The sequence below is a fragment of the Gymnoscopelus braueri genome, assembly GCF_963280865.1.
Source record: "Gymnoscopelus braueri genome assembly, chromosome: 12".
Taxonomy (NCBI): domain Eukaryota; kingdom Metazoa; phylum Chordata; class Actinopteri; order Myctophiformes; family Myctophidae; genus Gymnoscopelus; species Gymnoscopelus braueri.
In genome coordinates, this window is record NC_137614.1 from 22,428,830 (window position 1) to 22,451,329 (window position 22,500).

Below are 22,500 nucleotides of genomic sequence, written 5' to 3' on the forward strand. Positions count from 1 at the left end.
CTTTCAATCAAACAAACGTGGTAATGATGGCGGCAGAAGTCAGATACTGACATGATACTGACCATGATACTGACCATGATACTGACCATGATACTGACCATGATACTGACCATGATACTGACCATTATAAGGACATGATACTGATCATTATACAGACATGATACTGACCATGATACTGACCATGATACTGACATGATACTGATCATGATACAACACTCCGGCCAGACATGGTCCTGTGGTCTAAAGCAGCAAAACTGGCATATGTCGTGGAGCTGACAGTACCATGGGAAGAAGGGGTTGAAGAAGCGTATGAGAGGAAAAAAAACAAATATTCTGACCTGGCAGCAGAAGCTTCCCAGAACGGCTGGAAGACCCTCATATTTCCAGTAGAAGTGGGAACTAGAGGCTATGTTGCAACATCTACGACAAGTCTGTTGAAGAAGATGGGGGTGAGGGGTCGCTCCCTCCAACAGGCAATCAAGTCTGTGTCAAATACTGCGGAAAAAAGCAGCAACTGGCTGTGGATAAAAAGTAAGGACAACAACTGGGCAGCAAGATAAAGACCATTGGTATGCGGTCAGGCTTAGGCCTGACTCAGGGAGAAGGACGCCCCTGCCATGCAGAGTCCAGTGGGGGATATGGAGAGTATGGAACGGAGAGGGGTGTACCTGGGATGCCAGACACACCGCTGAGCCCTCTGGAGACGTTGTGGGCTAACATCAATGAAACGTCGATGAAGCAGGGTGCCCACCTGATGACCTCAATGAAATTCCTATACCCTCCCTATTCACCACTCCACTCTGACCTTCAAGAGCGCCAAATTACCATAGGGATTGAAACATCTAGTTCTATTAGCTTTAACTGACATGATACTGACCATTTTACTGACCATGATGCTGACCATGATACTGACATGATACAAGCAAGCACATCAGTGCATGTGGCTTTAGAGAGTTACAAGGTTCTATAAATTCATTGTGAAAACATTACAGCAATGCATTGATATACAAAAAAGTACTTTTATTTGTACTTTTTACTTGAAAGTACTTTTACTTTGAATATTTAAGTATATCTAAAAGCTTACTTTTGTCCTTTTTTTGTACTAGTACATTTTTTACTGAGCTACTTTGACTTGCAGAGGAGTAATATTTGACCAGGAGTATCTGTACTTTGACTCAAGTACTGTGGTTGAATACTTCGTCCACCACTGTCAAAATATAATTACTGTACCAAACATGCTCATTATGCAGAATGGTCCATTTAACAATACTGGATTGCAATGCATCCAATGCATTAATGTAATGTTCACCTAATTGTTGCATATGGTAAAGGTGGGGCTGATCACTTCATCTTCTGTTTGAGAGCTTAACCTATATGTCATAATTTACAAATAGATATATACGTTGTATTAATAATCTAAATTTAGGAAGTAACTAGGAACTAAACCTGCAAATAATGACCTACTTGCTAATTACTTACCGTACTTACTTACTTACTTATGTAATTGCATTAGAGCAAAATGTACAATATAGTGTGCGGTCAAGTGAGGCAGTGCCTCACGTGAGCATTTATTTTATTTTATTTTATTTCATTTTATTTTCCCATTATTTGTCCTATTATTATTCATAATTTGTGGTTAGACATACTTCATAAAACTAGTTAAGTATAATTATGCTCCTTTTCCCAAAGTTTCCTCCTAAAAAGAACCCTGAATACTGTATACGGGAATCTCAAGTCCATGGACGCTGAGGCTGGCAGAGAGTCGTTTATGTAGATTTGCGCATGCATATAGCCGGTTCTCCCATTGAGTTGAACATGGACTTGAATGGTGAAGGTGAGGCTCTGCCTCAAACAGGTGAAACCACTCCCCCTTGTGCCTTTGCGCACTTTTTCGTATTTTCTTTTCCCACAAGCATGGATGGTTTCTGTTTCTTCTTTAAAAAGCTTTTCAAATGCATGCCTATCTTAAGAGGAAAAAATAAGCTATGTTGCTATACATCCCACATACGGAATCGCATTTGACGTATTGACAATTAAATATTGTAGAGTCCCTGTATAAATGATAGTGTAAATAAATACCTACAGCTGTAACAGAATGTAACAGAACAGGCTTTCATCCTTGGCACTATTTACATTGAAAAGTATCGAGACTTGACAGATCAACAAAGACTTTTACAATAAAGTTATTGACATCTTTGTCCAGAGGGATTTTGTCTAAATAAAGTAAGTGCCATTATATTTATTTATTTGTTACCTTTTAAACTCTTTGCTTTGTGTATCTTGTTGTGTGATGATAGGACAGCCTAATGTGTGCTGGCTGCCCTTATCAGTGCGTTCTCTCTCTCTCTCTCTCTCTCTCTCTCTCTCTCTCTCTCTCTCTCTCTCTCTCTCTCTCTCTCTCTCTCTCTCAGTTCCAACACATTCGCTTATTGTGTTGAATAATTCTACAATGTGTGAGCACATTATAAGCTGCCTTTGCAGGCATATTTGTTGATTTGTTACCCACTACTGTAGACTACAGTATATTGGATCTACCCATGTATAATATGAACACCATGGGCTGCTGTATTACATTATGCCATGCCATGCCCACATTTATGTTGCTGCCTCACCTGGCAAATAGTTCACCACATGTTGCTGTGAAATTGTGGAGTAGATGTATACACTAGCTATGAAAGATGGAAATACTCAACTAAAGTAGACTTCTTGTGTAAATATACTTCAACCACTTTATTCAGGTTGACAGATTGAAAGACACTAACAGACAGTCAGACTGACAGGAATTAATTTGTAGAATCACCCACCTTGGAAAAAACATGGTAGAGCAGTGGGAAGTGGGTGGTGTTTTCTGGGCAGGGTGACAGAATGAAGTGCATTAGGGAAAATAGACTGCAATATATTGAAATGGGAAATGTTACTCACTTTCTCTCCCTCCTCTTTCTTTCCCTCTTTCACTCTCACTCACTCACTCGCGCGCACACACACACACACACACACACACACACACACACACACACACACACACACACACACACACACACACACACACACACACACACACACACACGCACACGCACATGCACACACACACACACACACACACACAATACTGTTAATTATTGTCACAGTGGTCAGTGACAGTCATTGTGATGTGATGCGCTAGATGGTCCATGTACAGTAGTTCCTCTTATATAACACACTGATGTAACCCCAGGGAGCTGACTCTTCATATATCCAACATTATAGACCTTCACTGGCGTTCTTCTAATACGTCCTCTGATGATACGAGTTGAGGCCTGTCACTATGATGTATGAATCTATCATTGATGGGGCAGTAGGAGACCAGGACATCAAGTTCTGCCGGAGCTTGAACAGCTCCCTTAAGAAATAATATATGGATTATATATGAAGAGTGTTTTAAGAATATGAAAAGGTTTGAGATTGTGCCAAAGAGGTACAGAAGATTGACCTGGAAGTCAATCAAGTCAATTTTATGTACAAAAAGTGCCAAATCACAACAAGTTGTCTCATGACACTTTACATGTAGAGCAGTTCAAGACCATACTTGTTCCTGTAAGTCCTAAACTTGGTTTTATCTGATTACTGCATATAGGACCTCAAATTACACTACTCTGATGAAGGCAAGCACTGCTTTTTCAATATCCTTAAAGGAGTGACATTGGAGGGAAAGGCGTTTTTAACGTTAAGAGCCTCAGAATGTTCATTTTCAGTGTGCAAGCCTTTTTGTTGTTTATGAACAGTAAGAAGAGTGCCATGGCATTCTTTTTCAACTTTGATGTACAGTATATTCTTCTATTGATTAGCTGTTAATGTTAGAATGAAAAATACGGGACAAGAACAACCTAGAAGTCAGTTTAAGTACAAACAGCCCATAGCTAATCCAGGGCAGAGATCTGCAAGGAAACCAATTAGGAAAAAAGTATAATTTAAACAGAACCAGCATCAGAAATGCTTAATTTGCCAAGTACAACGGTTTTACACAGGTATATCACATTTAGACACAAGTACACAACAACACATACTGGCACGTGGTCCATACAGGGCCTAGGCCTAAACCATATAGGACCTAAAATGTATCAATTAGCATAATGCAAATAGCTCTGTTGGCCAAGGATTAAGTATAAAGTATTATACTTATACATAAACATTGCCCAAGAGGGCTGAGAACTGGGAATTTACCACCATTTTAAGGCACAGAGGGTTTTGTATGAGAGCTAATTAGTCGGGAGTATTGTGCCTCTTTAGGGGCCACCATGGGCCATGGGGTAATATACTCTTTGTATGCCACACAGATTCCTGCTCAATTATTCAAAGAATGCCATTTTGCCACCCCTCTTCAGCATCCACACTGGATTGGCTGCTCATGAATGATTCAGAGAATGCCATTCTGACACTCCAGACTGCGGCAGCCATTTTGAATTAATTCAGTCATGAGCTGCTTTGCACAGCAATGCATAGATGCACCATTCCTAATGGTTGTCTGTTCTGGTAAATTCAAGATGGTCACCTTAAGATTAACATACATATCCACAGACTGCGGCAACCATGCTGGGTTGGTTGTTGGTTCTGTGAATCAAATAAAAATATTTTCATTGCCACTCGAAAGCATGATTAAGTAGTAATTTCCATTCTGCCATTCAGCACTATCCATTCCATTCTGTCTGCCAATTCAGATTGGCTAATTTATGGCAATACATTATGATGATAAATGTTAATGCATCTGTCTGTCTTAACAGCACCAGTCAACACTGGTTTGAGAGTGTTGTTATGACACTGGAACACTCTGCCTATAACACAGTTCTACCCATTACGGTTCTGTCTCTGCCCATCCTAGAATGTTTTTTTCATGATTTATTGACATTCCATGATTGTCCCAGACTGTAGCTGACCTGTACCGTAATATCGGTTCTGTTAGGAATGGCATGATGTGTTGTTTCTGGCAAACAGCCAAAATACAGACAAAGACCCGACATAATATGACAAATGACCTGAGAGGAAACATGAATACTAATGTTGTTACATAAACACTGATTAATGGTGATAATGTAATACAGTGTGCGTGCATGTGTGCGTGCGTGCGTCTACTCTGCGTGTGTAGGAATCCACCAAATATTAAAAGGGCATTAATATGTTATATAAATATCATTATAGAAGGGATTTACCTTTTTTAAATAGATGAACTATTAAGGCCGAAGGCGTGGCCGAGACAATGTTTTCGCACCTATCTGTCCGTGTGTCAGTCCGTGTGTCTGTCCGTCCATCTGTGAGCAGCTTAGCCTGTTATATCACCACCAGGAGGTGGATATTACTTCTACAGGTTTTGTCTAAACATCACGCCAATCGGTACACATTATCTCTATAGTCATGTGATCAAGACGGATCTGTCCAATTTTTCATATTCCATCCTGATTGACTAAGTTGGCTTCCAAAGTTAGCAGGAGTGGTCTGTTTTGAACAAAATGCCTCAAATCATGAACACAGTGTCCAACTTTGCATGCACATTCCCAATAGGCCAATGTTTTGGCCTATAACTCTTGAACGGTCTTACAATCAAAAGTGTTATAATCAAAAATATTAGTTTCCTTCGCTAAACAATGTTTTTGCTACTACTCCTACTGATTTTGTCCAAACCTCACCCAAATTGGTGCACAATACATTATCTCTGTGGTCATGTGATCAACATGTATCTGTGAGATTTCTCGATTCTATTCCGATTGACAACGATTGGCTTTCAAAGTTTGCTGGAGGGGCCTGTTTTGCACGACATGCTACAAGCACCACTGGACCAATCAGCGGGAGTTGTGAGCTTGTAAATCAACTTTTTGCACTTATTATGACATGGCCAGAATTGGGAATCTACAATCTACGGTTCCAGTGGTTAAGTTACTAAACACATGTATCACTTGAGTATTCACTTTTAAGGTTAATGGTTGTTCAGTGTTAATGAGTCCTTAAGGATTCATTAATTGCCTATTTTATTTAATTGTAAGAAGGTGACAAGTTAATGAATGAGCCGTGAACAATAGACTAGAAGAGTAATTCATCGACTAATAAAATGTAAAGCTATAGGAACCTGAGCATATCTGTGAAACAATGTTGAGAGACAAAGAAGAGAGAGAAGGAGAAGTTAGCACACTGAAGAAGAACATTGAAGATGTGGAGGATTAATGAAGAGGAAAAAAGAGTGAAAACTAGAAAGGAAAAAGGAAAGAAAAGATCAGAATGAGAAACAAAGGGCGAAGGAATTATTTTATCTCAACATAAAATGTTAAATGGTGCATTTCTCCAAAGCACTTTACGATGTGCATTATATTCATACATTCACACACCGGTGAGTGGCACAGGCAGCCTTGTAAGGCACCAACCTGCTTCATCAGAAGCAGTGAGGGTTTTCTGTGTCTTGCACAATGACACTTAGACACGCATCAGCCAGGAGGGATCGACCCATGAATCTTCGTATTTTGAGATGGCCACTCTACCTCCTGAGCCATTGCTGCCCCACATCCTGGATTAACCATCCTATGTCGATTCCGATTGGGAACAGGCATCATTTATGGTTATGCAATGCCCGCTGTACCCGTAGTCAGAGTGCCCGTTGTACCCGTCTGTCTGTATCCTTTTTATGCCAATATGCAGTAGATTTCTGTATCTGTCTGTCTGTGTCCATTTTATGCCCCAGATATGTAGTTCCATGTCAGCCATGCCAGCATATGGAGTCCAGACCAGTCATTGATGTCAGTTTTATTAAATCGTGTTGATGACATGATTTGCGGATTTATTTATATTTTTGGACAACCGTCGTTCCAAGCGATGCATGCCGAATTTGAGATACAAAGTTCTCGAGATACGCAGGGAACACATGCACATAAACAAAGATTTCACGCAAAGAAGGATATAAAAACATATTGTTTGCCTTTTTTCTGTGGTTTGACTGAAATGAATAATATTATTATTAATTCAAGTATTCAGCTTCTAAAAGATATAATGGGCAAGATTACCTTTATGATTTTCTCCATTTGTCTGATCATCTGCTTCACTGTAGGCTACCACAACCAGAGAGAGGGAGAGAGAGAAAGAAAGGAATGAAGGGGTGGAGAGAGGATGGAAAGGGGGCAAAAAAAGAGGGATGAAACGAAAGTTTAATAAAGAGAGGGGGGATACGAGAGAAAGAGATAATGGTAACATTAGATGAACCATGTGCCTCTCAACCACTTAGTTAGTCACACAAACACACCACACACACGCACAGAAACATGTACACACGCGCGCGCACGCGCACGCACACACGCACACGCACACGCACACGCACACGCACACACACACACACAGATTCCCTCTGTACCACATGGTGTCAAGTGATACACTGACCTCTAAGAGGAAACTAGTTGAATTAGTGATGATGGGAATAGCTCTGTTAAAGGGAGACCGTTGTGATGTGTAATAGTCATTATATACAGGCGATTGCATAAGGACCAAGAGTAGTACATCAATTTATTTCAGATGTAAGAGAAATATGCATTAATTGTTTTTTAATTTGTTTCATGCAACTATTAAAATTCGCAAGGACTGCATTATTTTATTTGCTACAGTACATTTGCACATACGTAGAATGTGTCCCTAGATTTACCGATCCTATCCTAACTATTAGGAGTGGTGGCTGCCAATTAATACCTTGTTTATCAGCTCCTTCGTCTAAAAATAATGTTCTAAGGACAATATTCATTTAACTCACAGAGTTACATTAACTCTGGGTTTGTAGGATAGCAAGTCCCATTGGACCATCCATGTCTGTGGGAATGTGTACATCTAAAATTACATACCGTAAGCCCAAAGGCAGGTTCAAATATCAAGCTATTGATTCATTCCCTCTATGGTCTCAGTGCAGTCCAGCTATGTCACGGAATGCACTGTAGCAAGAGACTGTTACATTTTGATTTGAACATTTAGTCAGCTGATAGGTGATGATGTAGCCTGTTTATCATAATGCATGATTTTTGCACATTTGCTCAACCTAAGATCCTGTACCCAGAATGAGTAGTTTGTTGTTTCAAAACGTTCAATGTGCCTATATCCCTGGATTAAGCCAACAGTCTGTATCACAAACTATAGCTTGATATTCCTCTTTGTCCATCTGTCTACCTTTTGCTCATTTTCTTATTTCAATAATTATTCGTTTCTATGTCCTATACTTCTCACTTTTTGTAGACTACAAAAAATTAGAAGTAACTACAGGGTAACAGGGGAGGGACCTCCCAGCATGCCTCAGGGCGCACACACATTATAATATGGTTATATTCTATTTTATTAAGTTGTTCATTGCTATAAGAATGCAGTGGGGAAGTTGTGTGTTTATTGTAGTTTATGTTGTTGAGTTATGTTCGGAATATCATTTTATGTTGTGTTTTCGTGACTGGCGCCATGAGTGATGTGTTTTTTTTACAGGGAAAACCCCTATACCTTCAGCAAAGTTAACTAACTGAAACTGAACAGGAAACCAAAAAAATAAATAAAAAATAAAAAATAACTAAAATAAAAAATATAATCATGTAAATGACCCCATGGACACTGCTATTTCTTTTTTTTAGATTTGGGGTTTATGTACATAATGTAGAGTATATTGCATTGCTGTGTATTTTCTGTATGTCTGCTTCTATTTTGTTATCTTTTGATTTGTGTATCAATGGTCATGCTTTTATTTTTGATTTCATTTTCCAATTTGGTGCAGTAAAATGTTACCATATCTTTACCAGTAATAGAACAAAGAGGTATTTGTTTGGTGAAATGTCAAAGTTCAGAGAAATGTATGTGTTAATTGTCTAATTATAACACCAGCACCACCATTACACTATTAATGTCACGCACCCCCTGGAGGCACCTTGCGCACCCCAGGGGATGCACCGCACGGGAATCCCTGGATTAGAGATAGATTTCACCTGGGACAGAAAGTGTTTGCAGCAGCAGGCAGCAAGCAACAAACAGAACAGATGCAAAAAAGGTTTCAACTTGCAAGCCCCTGCCGAAAGGTGTACAAAGGTATGTTTTTTTGTTTCTAAGTGCTATTATTTTATTAATTTCTGTTGAAGGTCTGTTTTATTGTTTATTGTATTATTTAAAACGCAAGGTGTTTAATGTTTTGTTTGTTGTCTTTGCAGCTTTGACGTTAGTTTTATGGAAATAAATCCAATTGTACTATCAGTAAAAGTGTGACCATCATTCGGCTGGGTGTGCTACAAATAAGCTTAAGCTTGCCTGATGGTGGAGAGTAGACTGACACACATCCATGCCCAACTGTTCCTTCCAGCGCATTCACCTCCCTCTCTCTCCCTCATTTCGCGGCCAGCTTGTGTTGCTTTCCATGCGTCTGTGCCTATGGTGGCGACAGAGAGCCGTGGAGAGAGAAGAAAGGATGCGCTCCCTCCGCTCAGCTTGAGATGAGAGAGAGAGAGAGAGAGAGAGAGAGAGAGAGAGAGAGAGAGAGTACTACACATTTATTTTATTATCTTTATTCTAATTTGCCTTTATCTGTAATTGTAGGCTACATGCAATTCTATTTTATTTCATTTTTTAATTGTATTTTTTTTCTTTGACAATGTAAAACGCCCCTTTAAGGCTTTGAATTGAGAGAGAGAGAGAGAGAGAGAGAGAGAGAGAGAGAGCGAGCGCGCGCGCGCGCGAGAGAGCGACCGAGCGAGCGAGCGAGCGAGCACACTACCTCTCTGTTCTCACTCTGACCGGCGAGTCGTTCATTACAGAGAAAGGCGAAGCGAGTGGAGCGACCAGGCGATAGGGAAGGAAAGGAAGGAAGGAAGCCCATATCAACACAAAGCGGAATTATTTCCTCCGAAAAACAAGACCTACATACAACCATACAACGTGGAGGAGCGAGCCGGATCCAGCGGCAGTCTGGATTCTGGATTTCCATTCCTTTCACTGTTGCATATACGGCTCATTGTGGAATTTCTGAGGAGGATCCCTCTTTTCTCCGCTGCTTTGCAGTTGTTTATCTAAACAACTTCTTACCTCCCTTTCCTACAAGCAGGGAGGTTTCATTTCTGTTTCCCCCGTGGTCGTTAAAGCGGAATGAATGACAAAAACAAAGGTTGATGTCCATAATTCGCCGACTCACCTCTTCGCCTCGCCCAAGGAACGGAGGGTGCCACACCAACGGCACAAAATGGAAAGCGGAGGCGGGACCGAGAGCTCGGACAGCCGGCAGACGATGTCCGAGCAACAACAACAACCGAACGAGCCCTCGGTACTCCCTGCTAAGCCTGCAGGCGAGAAGAAGAAGAAGATCAACCGGGCACCGTCCCCAGCCAGACCGAAGGATGTAGCCGGGTGGTCGCTGACCAAGATCCGGGGAGGGATCGGGACCCCGACCCTCAGCGTCAAACCGGGAGCCATCCACCTGGGTACTAGCCGCGCTTCCAGGCGCAGCACGCCGGGCAGCGGTGGCGTGAAAGACACGAAGACGGAGAAAGGCGGTGGAGGTGGTAAACTAACGGGCAAATCATCCACCGTAGCCCAGAAGGGCTCGGGAGGTAAAACGGGGAAGAACACCGGACGTAGAAAGGTTTCGGACGCCAGTATCGGATCCGATGACTTGTCCAAAGACTCCGGCTGCGCTCCCGGGAAGCTCTCGCCGACCGACAGCAGCTCCGAGCTGTCGGACTGCGCCTCGGAGGAGAACAAGCTCTCCGCAGACGCGGTCAGCAGCGACGCCGAGTCGAGGAGCAGCCGGTGCGGCGGGCTGGACGGCGAGAAGCCGGCCACGGAGAGATCCAGCCGGCCGGCCGCTGCCAAGACCTCCGCCGCCCCGGAGAGGGACGAGAGGAACCGACTGTCCCTGGGAGTGGACACCGGGGAAGGGAGCATCTCTCCCGGCGATGAACGATCTATGACCTCGTTTGACAGCAGGGTCCCCGCCAGCACATCTCTGGCTTTCTCCGACCTCACAACAGAGGAGTTTATGGACGGGATGCACGAGGAGTTTTCAAGGGAAATCGAGGAATTGAGATCTGAAAATGATTACCTTAAAGTAAGTCAAACCTAGAAGTAACGTTAACCTACGTTATCATAGAAATGCTATGTGTACATATTAACATGTGTAGCCTACTTAAACCACAAATAGGGATGAATGCATAACACAACCTAGTTCAACCAAGCACTGCTAATTAGCCAATTAGACATGCATCCCACCTGAAATTAAGTAAAACGATCATTCTGTTGTGATTGTGAATTATAGTAATAGGCTTATTTAACGTCCCAGTGCTGTAATTGGTGAAGGTAGCTGGTGATGGTAGCTTATGTACATTATCTTTTCAATGTACATAATTAGCTGAGCTTTTCCTAGATATTTGAAATGTATATGAAAAGTAAAGTAGCCAAAACATGGTGGAGTTTCAGTTTACTGTATCAGTTTCCAGTGAGTTGTTTTCCTAATGTGTAATACACTTGACTCTAACCAGTACTGACTCCAAGAAAGATGTTATCATCAGGGCGTGACACACACACAACACACACACACACACGCACGCACTCACGCACGCACGCACGCACGCACGCACGCACGCACGCATGCTCTATAGAATACCTCAATGCATTTGCAGATGTAGAAACCTTGTATTGGTCTACCAGGCAAACAGATCCATGTTCTCTCGGTGGGTGATTGATAAGGCAAATTGATCAATAACATTAGCATGTCCCAACCACTGGCAGTGGCTACTGGCTAGACTACTCTCCACACTGATTGATTAGGAATGCACACACACACACACACACACACACACACACACACACACACACACACACACACACACACACACACACACACACACACACACACACACACACACACACACAGCCTCTCTTCCTCTTTCACACACACACAAACATTACACATGCACACAGTCACACAGTCACAATCACACTACATTGAGTGGTCCTATTTAGCTTTTTTTGCAGCTAATCAGTCAACATCACCAATCAATTGTGCGCATGGGATCTGCATGTGTGCACACACATCTGCATAGATATGTGTGTGTGTGTGTGTGTGTGTGTGTGTGTGTGTGTGTGTGTGTGTGTGTGTGTGTGTGTGTGTGTGTGTGTGTGTGTGTGTGTGTGTGTGTGTGTGTGTGTGTGACGGGGTGCGCATGCATGAGTGTGTGTTGTGTAAATGGGTGTCGGTATAATAGTTCCCGTATCAGACTTATCAGACTCCCTTTTCCACAGAACCTGCCCCACGTTGTACATTATGACATAAACATTGGGCTGATTTGGTGGTCTAGTGTTTAAATAGGCTTTCATAACTGGCACTACACACTCTCACTCTCAAAACGGCCTATAGTGTCTTCTTGGGACAAATGTGACCAAACGGTAAACGTTTGACGTGACGGGGGTCCCCTTCGCGTCATCTGACGCCGTCCTGGTCACTTCCGCACTCCTGGAATGCGGAAGTGCCGTACTCAAAGACTCAAACCCAAGAGTCTTTTTTTTAACGTGTATGTTTTATTTTACCGTACTTATATATTTTATGCTACAACTGCTGTTCAGCACTTTGTAACTCATGTTTTGAAAAGTGCTATGAATAAAGTTATTATTGTTATTATTAAGATGTACTGTACTGTAAAAGGGTGACGGCTCCGCTAAGAAACAGTTAAAACGGTGGAGGCGCGCCGTCTGAAGCGACTTGAGCCACGAGAGGCACTGCGAGTTCCAGTTATGCCCCGATAGGGACAGAACCATATAACTCATATCCCTATAGTCAACATATGCCGTCGCGGGTACACCTGAGACGTCAAACGTTTGCCATTTGGTCAACTCCGTCCCAAGTGGTCACTCGTTTGCTGTCTTGGAGTGAGAATGTGTCGACTGGGAAGCTCGAGGTTCCAGCTCCCAAAGAAAACTGTTATGTTCTGTCACTCTGCCCTTGAGCGAGGCATTGTTCAATCGTTCATAAATCACTCTGGATTTGAATGTTAGTGAAAATGTTGATGTATTGTGGCTGTACGTAAGGGTGCAATCTGGTTAAAAGCTTTATTTGCACAGGTCATTCCTCCCCTCGCACAGGACTTGAGTCAATTGATTGCACATAACCCTGACATATTTGTTTAGTGGAGGGCAATATCCATAAGATTATGTCTTTTTATTAGATCCTTACAGTTCTTAGCTGTGTGTGTGTGTGTGTGTGTGTGTGTGTGTGTGTGTGTGTGTGTGTGTGTGTGTGTGTGTGTGTGTGTTTGTGTTTGTGTACACACGCGTGTGTAAGTGTGTGTTGTAGGGATGGCCAACCGGTAACCGTTATCGGACACCGATTAATACTAACGACTAACGATTAATCGTTATTATTATTATTATTATTATTTATTTTTTGGCCAAAAATGTTTTTAAATTGTTTTTTGGCCAAGTCTACACCTGTAACCACACGTAACTTCCACTTTATTCTTCTTCTTCCTCGTCTTTGTATTGGTATTGTTTGTGTTGGAGCGCCTCAGTGCGGCTGCAGAGTTCATGTGCAACCTCTTCCAGAGAGAGATAGAGACACTAGAAACTCTGCTGGAGACACAAAACAAACTGTGTAGACTTGGCCCTTTGAAATAAAAAATATTTTGGCCCTTAAAATGGTTATCGATTAATTAATCTGTAAGGCCTAACGGTAACCGGTTAATAAAATGTCTCCATTTGGCCATCCCTAGTGTGTTGGTGCTACTGGTTTGAGACCATCCAAAACCTCATGGCCTCTCATAGCATGAGTTTCTGCTACTTTCTGTTGGGTTGTTACAGCTGTTAGGAACACCTGGCTAAAGCATCAACAGCTAACAAGAAGTGTTGGAGCCTCAGTCTGCCCTCACTCTGTCCGTCCTGTCTTTCTGTGTGTGTTCTAGCTATTTGCAACGGCAACCAATCTACGGTACCTTCACAGCTTCTACCCCATAGGATTAGTGTTGGTGACACGTAAACGGCAGCTCAACTAATTGCATGCAGCTGTCAGTCAATATTATAGCAAACATGCATCTGCAGCAGCTTGCACTCAGCAGGAAGCCTCTAGAATTAATGGATTTATCATTCAGGTCGGTGCACTTCGCTGGGACACAGTAATGCCTGATTTATACTCTGTCGTACGACAGTGTCACACTCACAACACACGTTGTGATCTTTTAGATATGCTATTTTCGGCAAGCGACACCGTTGTACAAAAGAGTATAAATTAAGCATGAGGGAAGACAGGAAAACTCTAACCTGAGACTATAGAGCACAGCATGTAAGTGGAAGTACTAGCATATACACAGAGATGGATAAGGACACACGATACACACACACACACACACGCACGCACACACACAGACATACACACACACTGTCTTTTGTTACTGTAGTACCACTATTCACTCATGCACATGCACACAGATACCCACTAACTAACTAACAGTTTCAGTTTATTGTCATCTAATTGTGATTGTAATTGAAACCGGGCTGGCTGGGACTGTATGGCATTTACAGTCTAATCTAATTATAAACAAACTAATAGCTAAATATGGCCTATTGACCTACTGACCAACTGAATGACTTACAGTACAGTACAGTACAATCTGCACAGCTGTACATTGCAAGGACTTGCTTTGGCAACATAATATTATCCATAGGGATATTTAATTCACCTGCTGCCCGCCACACATTACATTTTAAGTCCACTATTTTACAGATGGATATATTGGATGGGAGAACCTGCAGTCTTTGTATGTCTGCCAGTATGTGAGCATATTCTGACCTGAAATGTACGGTATGTTGTTCATAAGTTCCAAAACATTTTTGAATACCTTTGATTTTGAACAAGCACATTATCATAGGTTCCGCTTTCTAAAAATAACCATCTAACCACCAAATTCATTCACCAGAATGCGTGGTTTATAACACCACATAACAGAAACCACCATTCCTACATTCATATGTAGATAGTTAGCTGCAAAAAGCAGGTCAGTGGACCATTTCGCTCTCTCCCTATCTCTCCACATTAAATGCTCGATCTCTCCTCTCCTCTCCTCCTTTCTGTCTAGCCTGTAATGCAGGTATGTAGCAGACAGTAGCACCATCTTGGTGCAGACTGCTTGCTGCAGTCTGTTTTAACTCACTCACTATATCTCCCACACCCACTGCTTTGTGCTACATTGCAGCACGCACGCCCGCCCGCACACACACACACACACACACACACACACACACACACACACACACACACACACACACACACACACACACACACACACACACACACACACACACACACACACACACACCATCAATTGTTTATACCATAGAGGAGAATCTCACTCCCTCACACTAACACACACTTATATACAAACATGCACACAGATACATGTGGAAACAGTGTTACAGGATACAGTGTTTATACTATAGTCGAGGTGCTGTCTCTCTCACTCAAACACACTATTTATCTCCCACTCTACTTCTTGTTCCTTTTTCCCCTCACTCTTGGTTTTGCTGCCTTTATCTCTCCCTTATCACACATGCACGCACGCACACATACACACACACATGGGCACGCATGCACACAGAGGTTGACCCATATTTTCCACCATAGTAGTAAATTATGGCAATAGTTCACAACCGTGCTACTACTGCTACTGCTACTGCTGCTACTGCCATAGTAGTGGTAGCTGTATCAATAATAGAGTGGTAGTTGTCGTAGTAATAGTAGTAGTAGTGGTAGCTATAGTAATAATAATAGTAGTGATAGCTATAGTAATAATAGTAGTAGTGGTAGCTATAGTAGTAATAGTACTAGTGGCAGTTGTAGTAATAATTGTAGATGGTAGATTAACAATTTGCCGAAATATATATCTTTTGCCAAATGGGTTCCCAGAGTAGCTTATACATCAGCTATACCTTGTGTGTTTAAGTTTATATAATGTGCAATGCCAATACTGTGAACACACACTATTGGAAATACACACCCAGACAAACATGATTCATATGACGGCATCGCCGATGATTTCATACATAGTGCAAAGAGACATACCAGGATAGTAGATAATCCATATAACTTTGCAGGTATACTCATTACATTCAAAACCTGTGTGCATTTGATTGCTGTTAGTGTAACCATTTAGTAGATTAGTGTTGTGAAGCAGTCAATTGTTTAGTGAGTGTTCAGCAGTGCATGTGTACCATAAGGAAGTTATACACATGAGAAAGAGTCCCATGAATTAAATAATTAGCCTTGGGGAAGTTCATAGCTTTCCTCTTCGACTGCTAATGGGCAAATGACCCACATTCCTCAATGTTCCAGTCTGGTCAATTCTGACCGCTGTAGTTTCCCATTTTAACCCAGCGGTCAATCAGCGATTGCACGCAAGTAAGGAGTTAAAGAGCAATTGTATACTGTGTAGGAAAAATTGAGAAAGTAAAGTTAATATTATTATGTGCATGCCTGCTCCCATGTCACATTCTCCCCTGGTGCATTATCCAACTGGTGCTGCTTATAGTGAATAGTAGTTTACTACACACCAGGCTCTGTCCTTATAAATTGTTGATTGGGGCTTATTGCTACAAAAGGCTGGGTTTGTGGAGGAGGAGGAGGTGCATGGGGGTGTAGATAAGGGCTTTGGGGATTTCGCCTAATTTGCATTAGCAGGAAATTGAGGTGCAGAGACAAGGGAGAGAGAGAACATAACACTCAGTGCGCACAACACATGCACATGCACATGCAATGATGTTTGCAGTGCACCTGTGTGTGTGCGCGCGAACACACACACACACACACACGCACACGCACACGCACACGCACACACACACACACACAGAGTAGCACGACAAACATAATTTATGGAAAAAACTGAGTGTTTTCAAAACTCCCTGGTGTAATGTTTGGTTACCTCCTACTGGTTATTGTAACTATGGCATCATTATGTTATTATACATCATTATCAGATCTGTGCCACTGGGTTATACTTCACCTCCATTCAGGGACTGTAAATAATTTAATTCTGTGTTGACAAAGCATGCATATTTATTTTAGATTCAGTGCATGCCAAAAAGCCCCACACAGTGAAATACTATACATTGATCATTTTGTCCAGGATTCAGTACCACGCTGGCTCAATGCATTATACTGTAGGTACTCATAAAGGACAGGCTTTGCTCAATTGATGCTGCTTGAGGATTTTGCTGTGTGCATGTCGAATAGATTTAGGGTTGAAGGCGGCCTCCTACAATTTTACAGACAGCAGAGCATAGTGGAAGACGATGAACAGAGTATTCATATCGTTGCTGTTGGGCAGAAACCTCGTATCGCCACATTTTAACTTTTCGAGTTTTTTCGTATATGAATGCCCTACTACTCGATCATACTACAGCGCGTAACATAATTGCATCAAAAGTAGCAGATCTGCAAGCTCGAAATCGTGACGCGTTTTGAGCTTGTCGATCTGAATCGTGAAAAGTAGCCGCTTTGGACATATGAGGTTTCCACCTGACAGAGACGATATAATATGTCTGAGATACACATCTCTGTATTGAGTGGATGTCAGTAGTACTATAGCTTTGTGCAGCGCACACAGTGACAGGGCCTTAAATGAGCATGGCCTCAGGCTATAGTGACCCAGTAGTAACCCCATCCCATGCCTCCTGTATAGAGAGACATCCCTTCACTTTGGCAGTTAACCACTTAAGCCCTACATTGAGGAAAGCTGGATTACATGGTGCTGAAAAATTATTACTATTATTATGAAATAGCATCAATTATTGATCTTCATGAGATTTGTATTTGTCATCCACTGTAAAAACACTATTAGCAATACATACATTATTTGGTGAAGTTTGGAATATAGAGTGTGAAGAATTTGACTCATGACTTATTAGACATTAAAATAGAGATTGTTAAAAATCGGTACAAAATGTAATAAATTAAAAAGAGAAATGAGGAACAGGAGACCATTCTTATTATGCAAATGGTCTCTGGAAGAGCCTGATTAATCTCACTGATTAGTGACTGGAGTACAGACACTAGTAATTGAAAAAGGTGTTATTAGAGGTTATTGCATGTGGTACACAGGAGATAGAGGAATATAATCTAATAAGCGTAATAAGCCTGCTTGTTAGTGATGTATGATTCAGCTCATTGCAGTAGACAAAAGTAATTCCATTTTCTGCCAGTCCTGAGGGGCAGAGCAAGACATTGCTTTTGGAACAGGCAATCATCGCCAATGCATGCCAAATAATTTCTTATATTAGTAATGGTTAGAGAAATAGTTGGTGAGGCAGCAAGACATTCATTAGAACAATAGTTTTAATTTAACTAAAGTATTTAATTCAACAAGAAGTGCCATTCAGCGAATACTTAAATAATGCCAGCCCAGCATTGAAACATTTAGATGATCACTGTATTTATGTAAAATAATGATACAGCGAATGCAGGCGACGTCTTCACGTCTGTTATGAAAGAGTTATATGATATAGATCTCTATTAATGAGGTAATTTTAAACTGACCTTTAGTATGTAAGCCTATATTGTACAGTACATCACTCTAAGGAGGCAGTAATCACAATAATGATGATCATGATCATGATAATGATGATGATCAAAACCATGGATATGGCTTGATGTCCGTATTGAGGCTGAGTAGGTGAGAAGCTGTGAGCTTTATAATGTTAAGTAACTGATGCAGGTTGACAGCGATACAGTGAAGTAGTTATGCTGCTCGTGACACGTCGTGAGCTTGTAGATGTGCTATTTTTGGTACAATACAAAGTATGAATTAGGCTTTGGAGAGACTGGCAGGTGATTCTTTGATAAAGAAGACACTGATGTTTAATTCACAGCAAAAGCATAATGAGGCGCTAATAATGAAGATGGCATTATGGAGATGATTATATGAATATGATGTTACAGTCATAGTGATTGATTGGGTGCTGCTGATGACATGGAGGTTACATAAGTACATTGTTAAATGCATTGCTGATGAGTGTGAGAGTATATAGTATCGTTCGTGGTCCAAATGTGGTCTAATCTGTGATTTCCAGTCCATTTAGGGTCGTAAAATCTCTGAGTTACAGACCCAGAAGTGTCCATTTAGTTCCTAACTATCAATCATTTTATTTGTCCCCACGTTGAGAACCAGAGGTCTAAATCATCTTTCCCACAGTGATCCTCATATCGTTTCTTCAAGACATCCCATAAGATAAGATAAGGATGAATTGATCCCTGGAGGGAAATTCAGGTGTCACAGCAGCAACAGGTGGCACATACTTGAGTTGAACCATAAGGTCGTAGTGTAGGTGAACAGGAAGGGTGGCGGCACGGTTCCTTGGGGTACGCTCGTGTTGGAGGTAGTCCATATAATCCAGGCCAGTGGTTCTCAAAGTGCGGCCTGGGAACCCCCAGGGGAGAATGGAGATCAGTGGTTCTCAAACCTTTTCATGTCAAGGACCCGCAAATTGATATGTATTTGGCCGCGCCGCGGACCCTCATCTGAAAATGTTTTGTGCCAAGATTTGTGTAAAAAAAGGTTAAAAAATAACAGATGTACAAGCTCGCAGCGCGGCATGAAGTGACGCACTGTGAGCTTGTACATCTGCTATTTTTGAACATTTTGGAGAATATCTTTTTATCCAACATATAAATAATAAAGTTAAAGGAAAGATAAAGTGGTTAAAATTATTGTGATGCTATATTAACTACTTTTGCTGGGGAACCCCTGGAACCTCCCCCCAAGGACCCCTGTGGGTCCCCGGACCCCACTTTGAGAACCACTGATGTAGAGAGTGCATAATGAGGAGTGATGACATTATAAACTATTCTCTATTGACCCATTGTTATGGACGTCTCTCTATGGCACCGTTTTAAAATGCCATTATAACTCAAGCTCCCTCTTTGTCTTTCCCTCCCACTTTTCTTCCACTTGGTGTGACGTGCAGGATGAGATGGAGGAGCAGCGGTCAGAGATGCTGGAGATGAGAGACATGTACATGGAAGAGGATGTCTACCAGATCCAGGAACTACGTCAGCAGCTGGAACAGGTCATTATCAACGCTGCAGTGTGAGCCTGTGTTCCAATGGATCCAATGAAGTTATTTAGTCACAATCTCTTGTTAAAAGGATCCCTGGCTAATAAGCCTTATACTGTATGCCTTAATACATTATAATTGCCCTTTATAACCAAGATTTGAAATTAAAAACACCTTAAATATTGTATTTATTTTATAAATAGTTCATCTTTCACTCAAACCGAGTTGGTTGGCAAGAGAGACACAGGGAGACTTGAGTAGTTCTTTAAAATAATGTTTATTTTTTTTACTATTATTATTATTATTATTATTATTATTATTATTATTATTATTATTATTATTATTATTTTTGAACAAATAACAACAAGTCTGGACCAGGGGTCATCACCATGGCAGCTCGTGATGGACATTTTCATTAATATTTCATTTTTGCCACGGACATGGAAAATAATATATTTTTACCAAAAACACACTGGCCTAGCCCTAAATGTATACTAATGGACTCCTAATGTGTCATAGGGTCTATTCCAATGTGCTGAACATTTTAAAACAATAGTATGTCTGCATTAACTAACTGAGCCACTTTACCTAAGTTCTAATAAGTATAGACAGTGCTTCCAACGCAAAAGGGCCACTTAGAGTATTATACATCATATGGCTATTATAGAGATTGCTGGCTTTTCAAAGGACAGTGTTACTTGAGGACAGAAGGAGATCAAATCAAGTTCTACCAGCTAAACCATTGGTTTGGTTTGGTTTGGCAAGGTACGGTAGCTAGTTGTGGATTCCATTAAGGTGATCAGGTATTCTGCTGTTGATGAGAAAGTCCAAGCCAAGGCATGCACGTCATGTAACAATGGAAAAAAGACCCACACTACAAGCTACACTTGATTTGATTGACATAATAATAACATGTTAAATGCTTCTCACGGAAACGTCAAGGATAAAATGCCAATGGAACACTGGAACAAGGAAACTTGAGAGACAAAAAAAGATATGGAGGAGGACTCAGGCTGTGGATTGATGGTTTCCATGGATTATAATTGTTGCCAGTGTTTTTAGTTGTTATTGTCATTAGTGGACACTTTGAAACACTGTCTCTCAACTAACGACTAACGCTGGCTTTACTTGTCCAGTTCTGCCCTCCTTTGCCTTGGTAGCAAATGAGCTCCTTCTGAACAGATGACATGCCTTCCGCTTTTGCTCTTTTCCTGCACCATGGTTTCACTGTGGTCCCTCGCATGCCGTTGACTTTAATTATTTTATAAATGTGCTTTTTATTGAATTTTCACAGAATTGAGGCAGCAATCATTTCTTCTAACTGTCTTGTTGTCTTCACCTGATGCAATTGTGTACGGCACCATGTGCAATACTACAAATCTCCTGAACATATTATATTAATGAGCATATTACTTTACGAGTCACCAAAGTTATTCAAACACATTTTAATATGTTTTTACATTGAAGACAATATAGACCATATTTTGATTTTCTTTTTTTCAAAATAAAAAAAGTATCACGGACATAGACATGTCTTGCCACGGACACATTTGTCCGTGTATGGACATGTTGATGACCTCTGGTCTGGACCCAAAATTAATGAGGTCAACATAAACAAAACAGAAATGAACTGAAGGCACAACTGACGTAACCAAAATGAGACATGAGGGGAACATATATAGTGGTTGATCAGTCCACTCTTAACACAAATGGGGATAGACTTGGACATAGCATTTAAAAAGACTACACATAACTACAACATAAACCAATACAACACTAACTAATATTACCTAATGAAATGGCAATATCAAAAAACCCATTTCTTCAAAAACCTAATAACAAAATCAAACTAATAAACCCCTGCCCCTCCCCATAATGCAGAAGGAACATGGCGCTGTCCAATTTCCCCATCAGCTCTATATAAGCAGATCTGAAGCAGCTGTTCCTCTTTTCCTTGGCCAGCCATATCAATGCCAGCTGCACTCCTCAGAAATGATAACTCAAAGAAAAACTAAATCAACTTAAAGCAGCACCATGTAACTTTCCTCTTCTACCCCGGATTTGAACCCGGTTTCCTGCGAAAGTGCTGATTTTCTTTATACCATTGAGCTAATAGAGCCGACCTGCTTGCTCAGGGGATAAATTGAATCTTGACCATCAGGTCAAATTTCATGTCAGATCCTGTGTCTAGGTGAGACGTTACCGTTGACACAATCTGAATGTCTCAATAGAAGAGCAGGGAGACAAAATACAACCACCCCAATTGTATAAGTTATATTGTTTTAACATACTGTACCATACAGATTGGACAAAATTGTCTACTGTCTCCTGCATTATGTGCAATTTTGAAACGGGGGGTACGGAGGCCCTTTGAGTGATTGCAACTTAGATGCAGATAGCATTTATAGCATCTAAGTTGCTTGCGGCTAGAGATGGAAATGTCTACCAGACAGCGAC

General features: G+C 41.2%; 1 protein-coding gene across 2 annotated transcripts in view; it reads left to right on the plus strand.

Annotated features, from left to right (window-relative positions):
• The first annotated feature begins 9,716 nt into the window (after window positions 1–9,716).
• mtcl2 (microtubule crosslinking factor 2) overlaps window positions 9,717–22,500 on the plus strand; it is a 110,596-nt gene continuing 97,812 nt past the window's right edge. For both annotated transcript variants that reach the window (XM_080445648.1, XM_080445649.1), the window contains exons 1-2: window positions 9,717–11,059; window positions 19,954–20,055. In XM_080445648.1, the coding sequence (XP_080301774.1) occupies window positions 10,106–11,059; window positions 19,954–20,055 (1,056 nt within the window). In that variant the 5' untranslated portion in view covers window positions 9,717–10,105. The remainder of the gene's footprint in view (window positions 11,060–19,953; window positions 20,056–22,500) is intronic.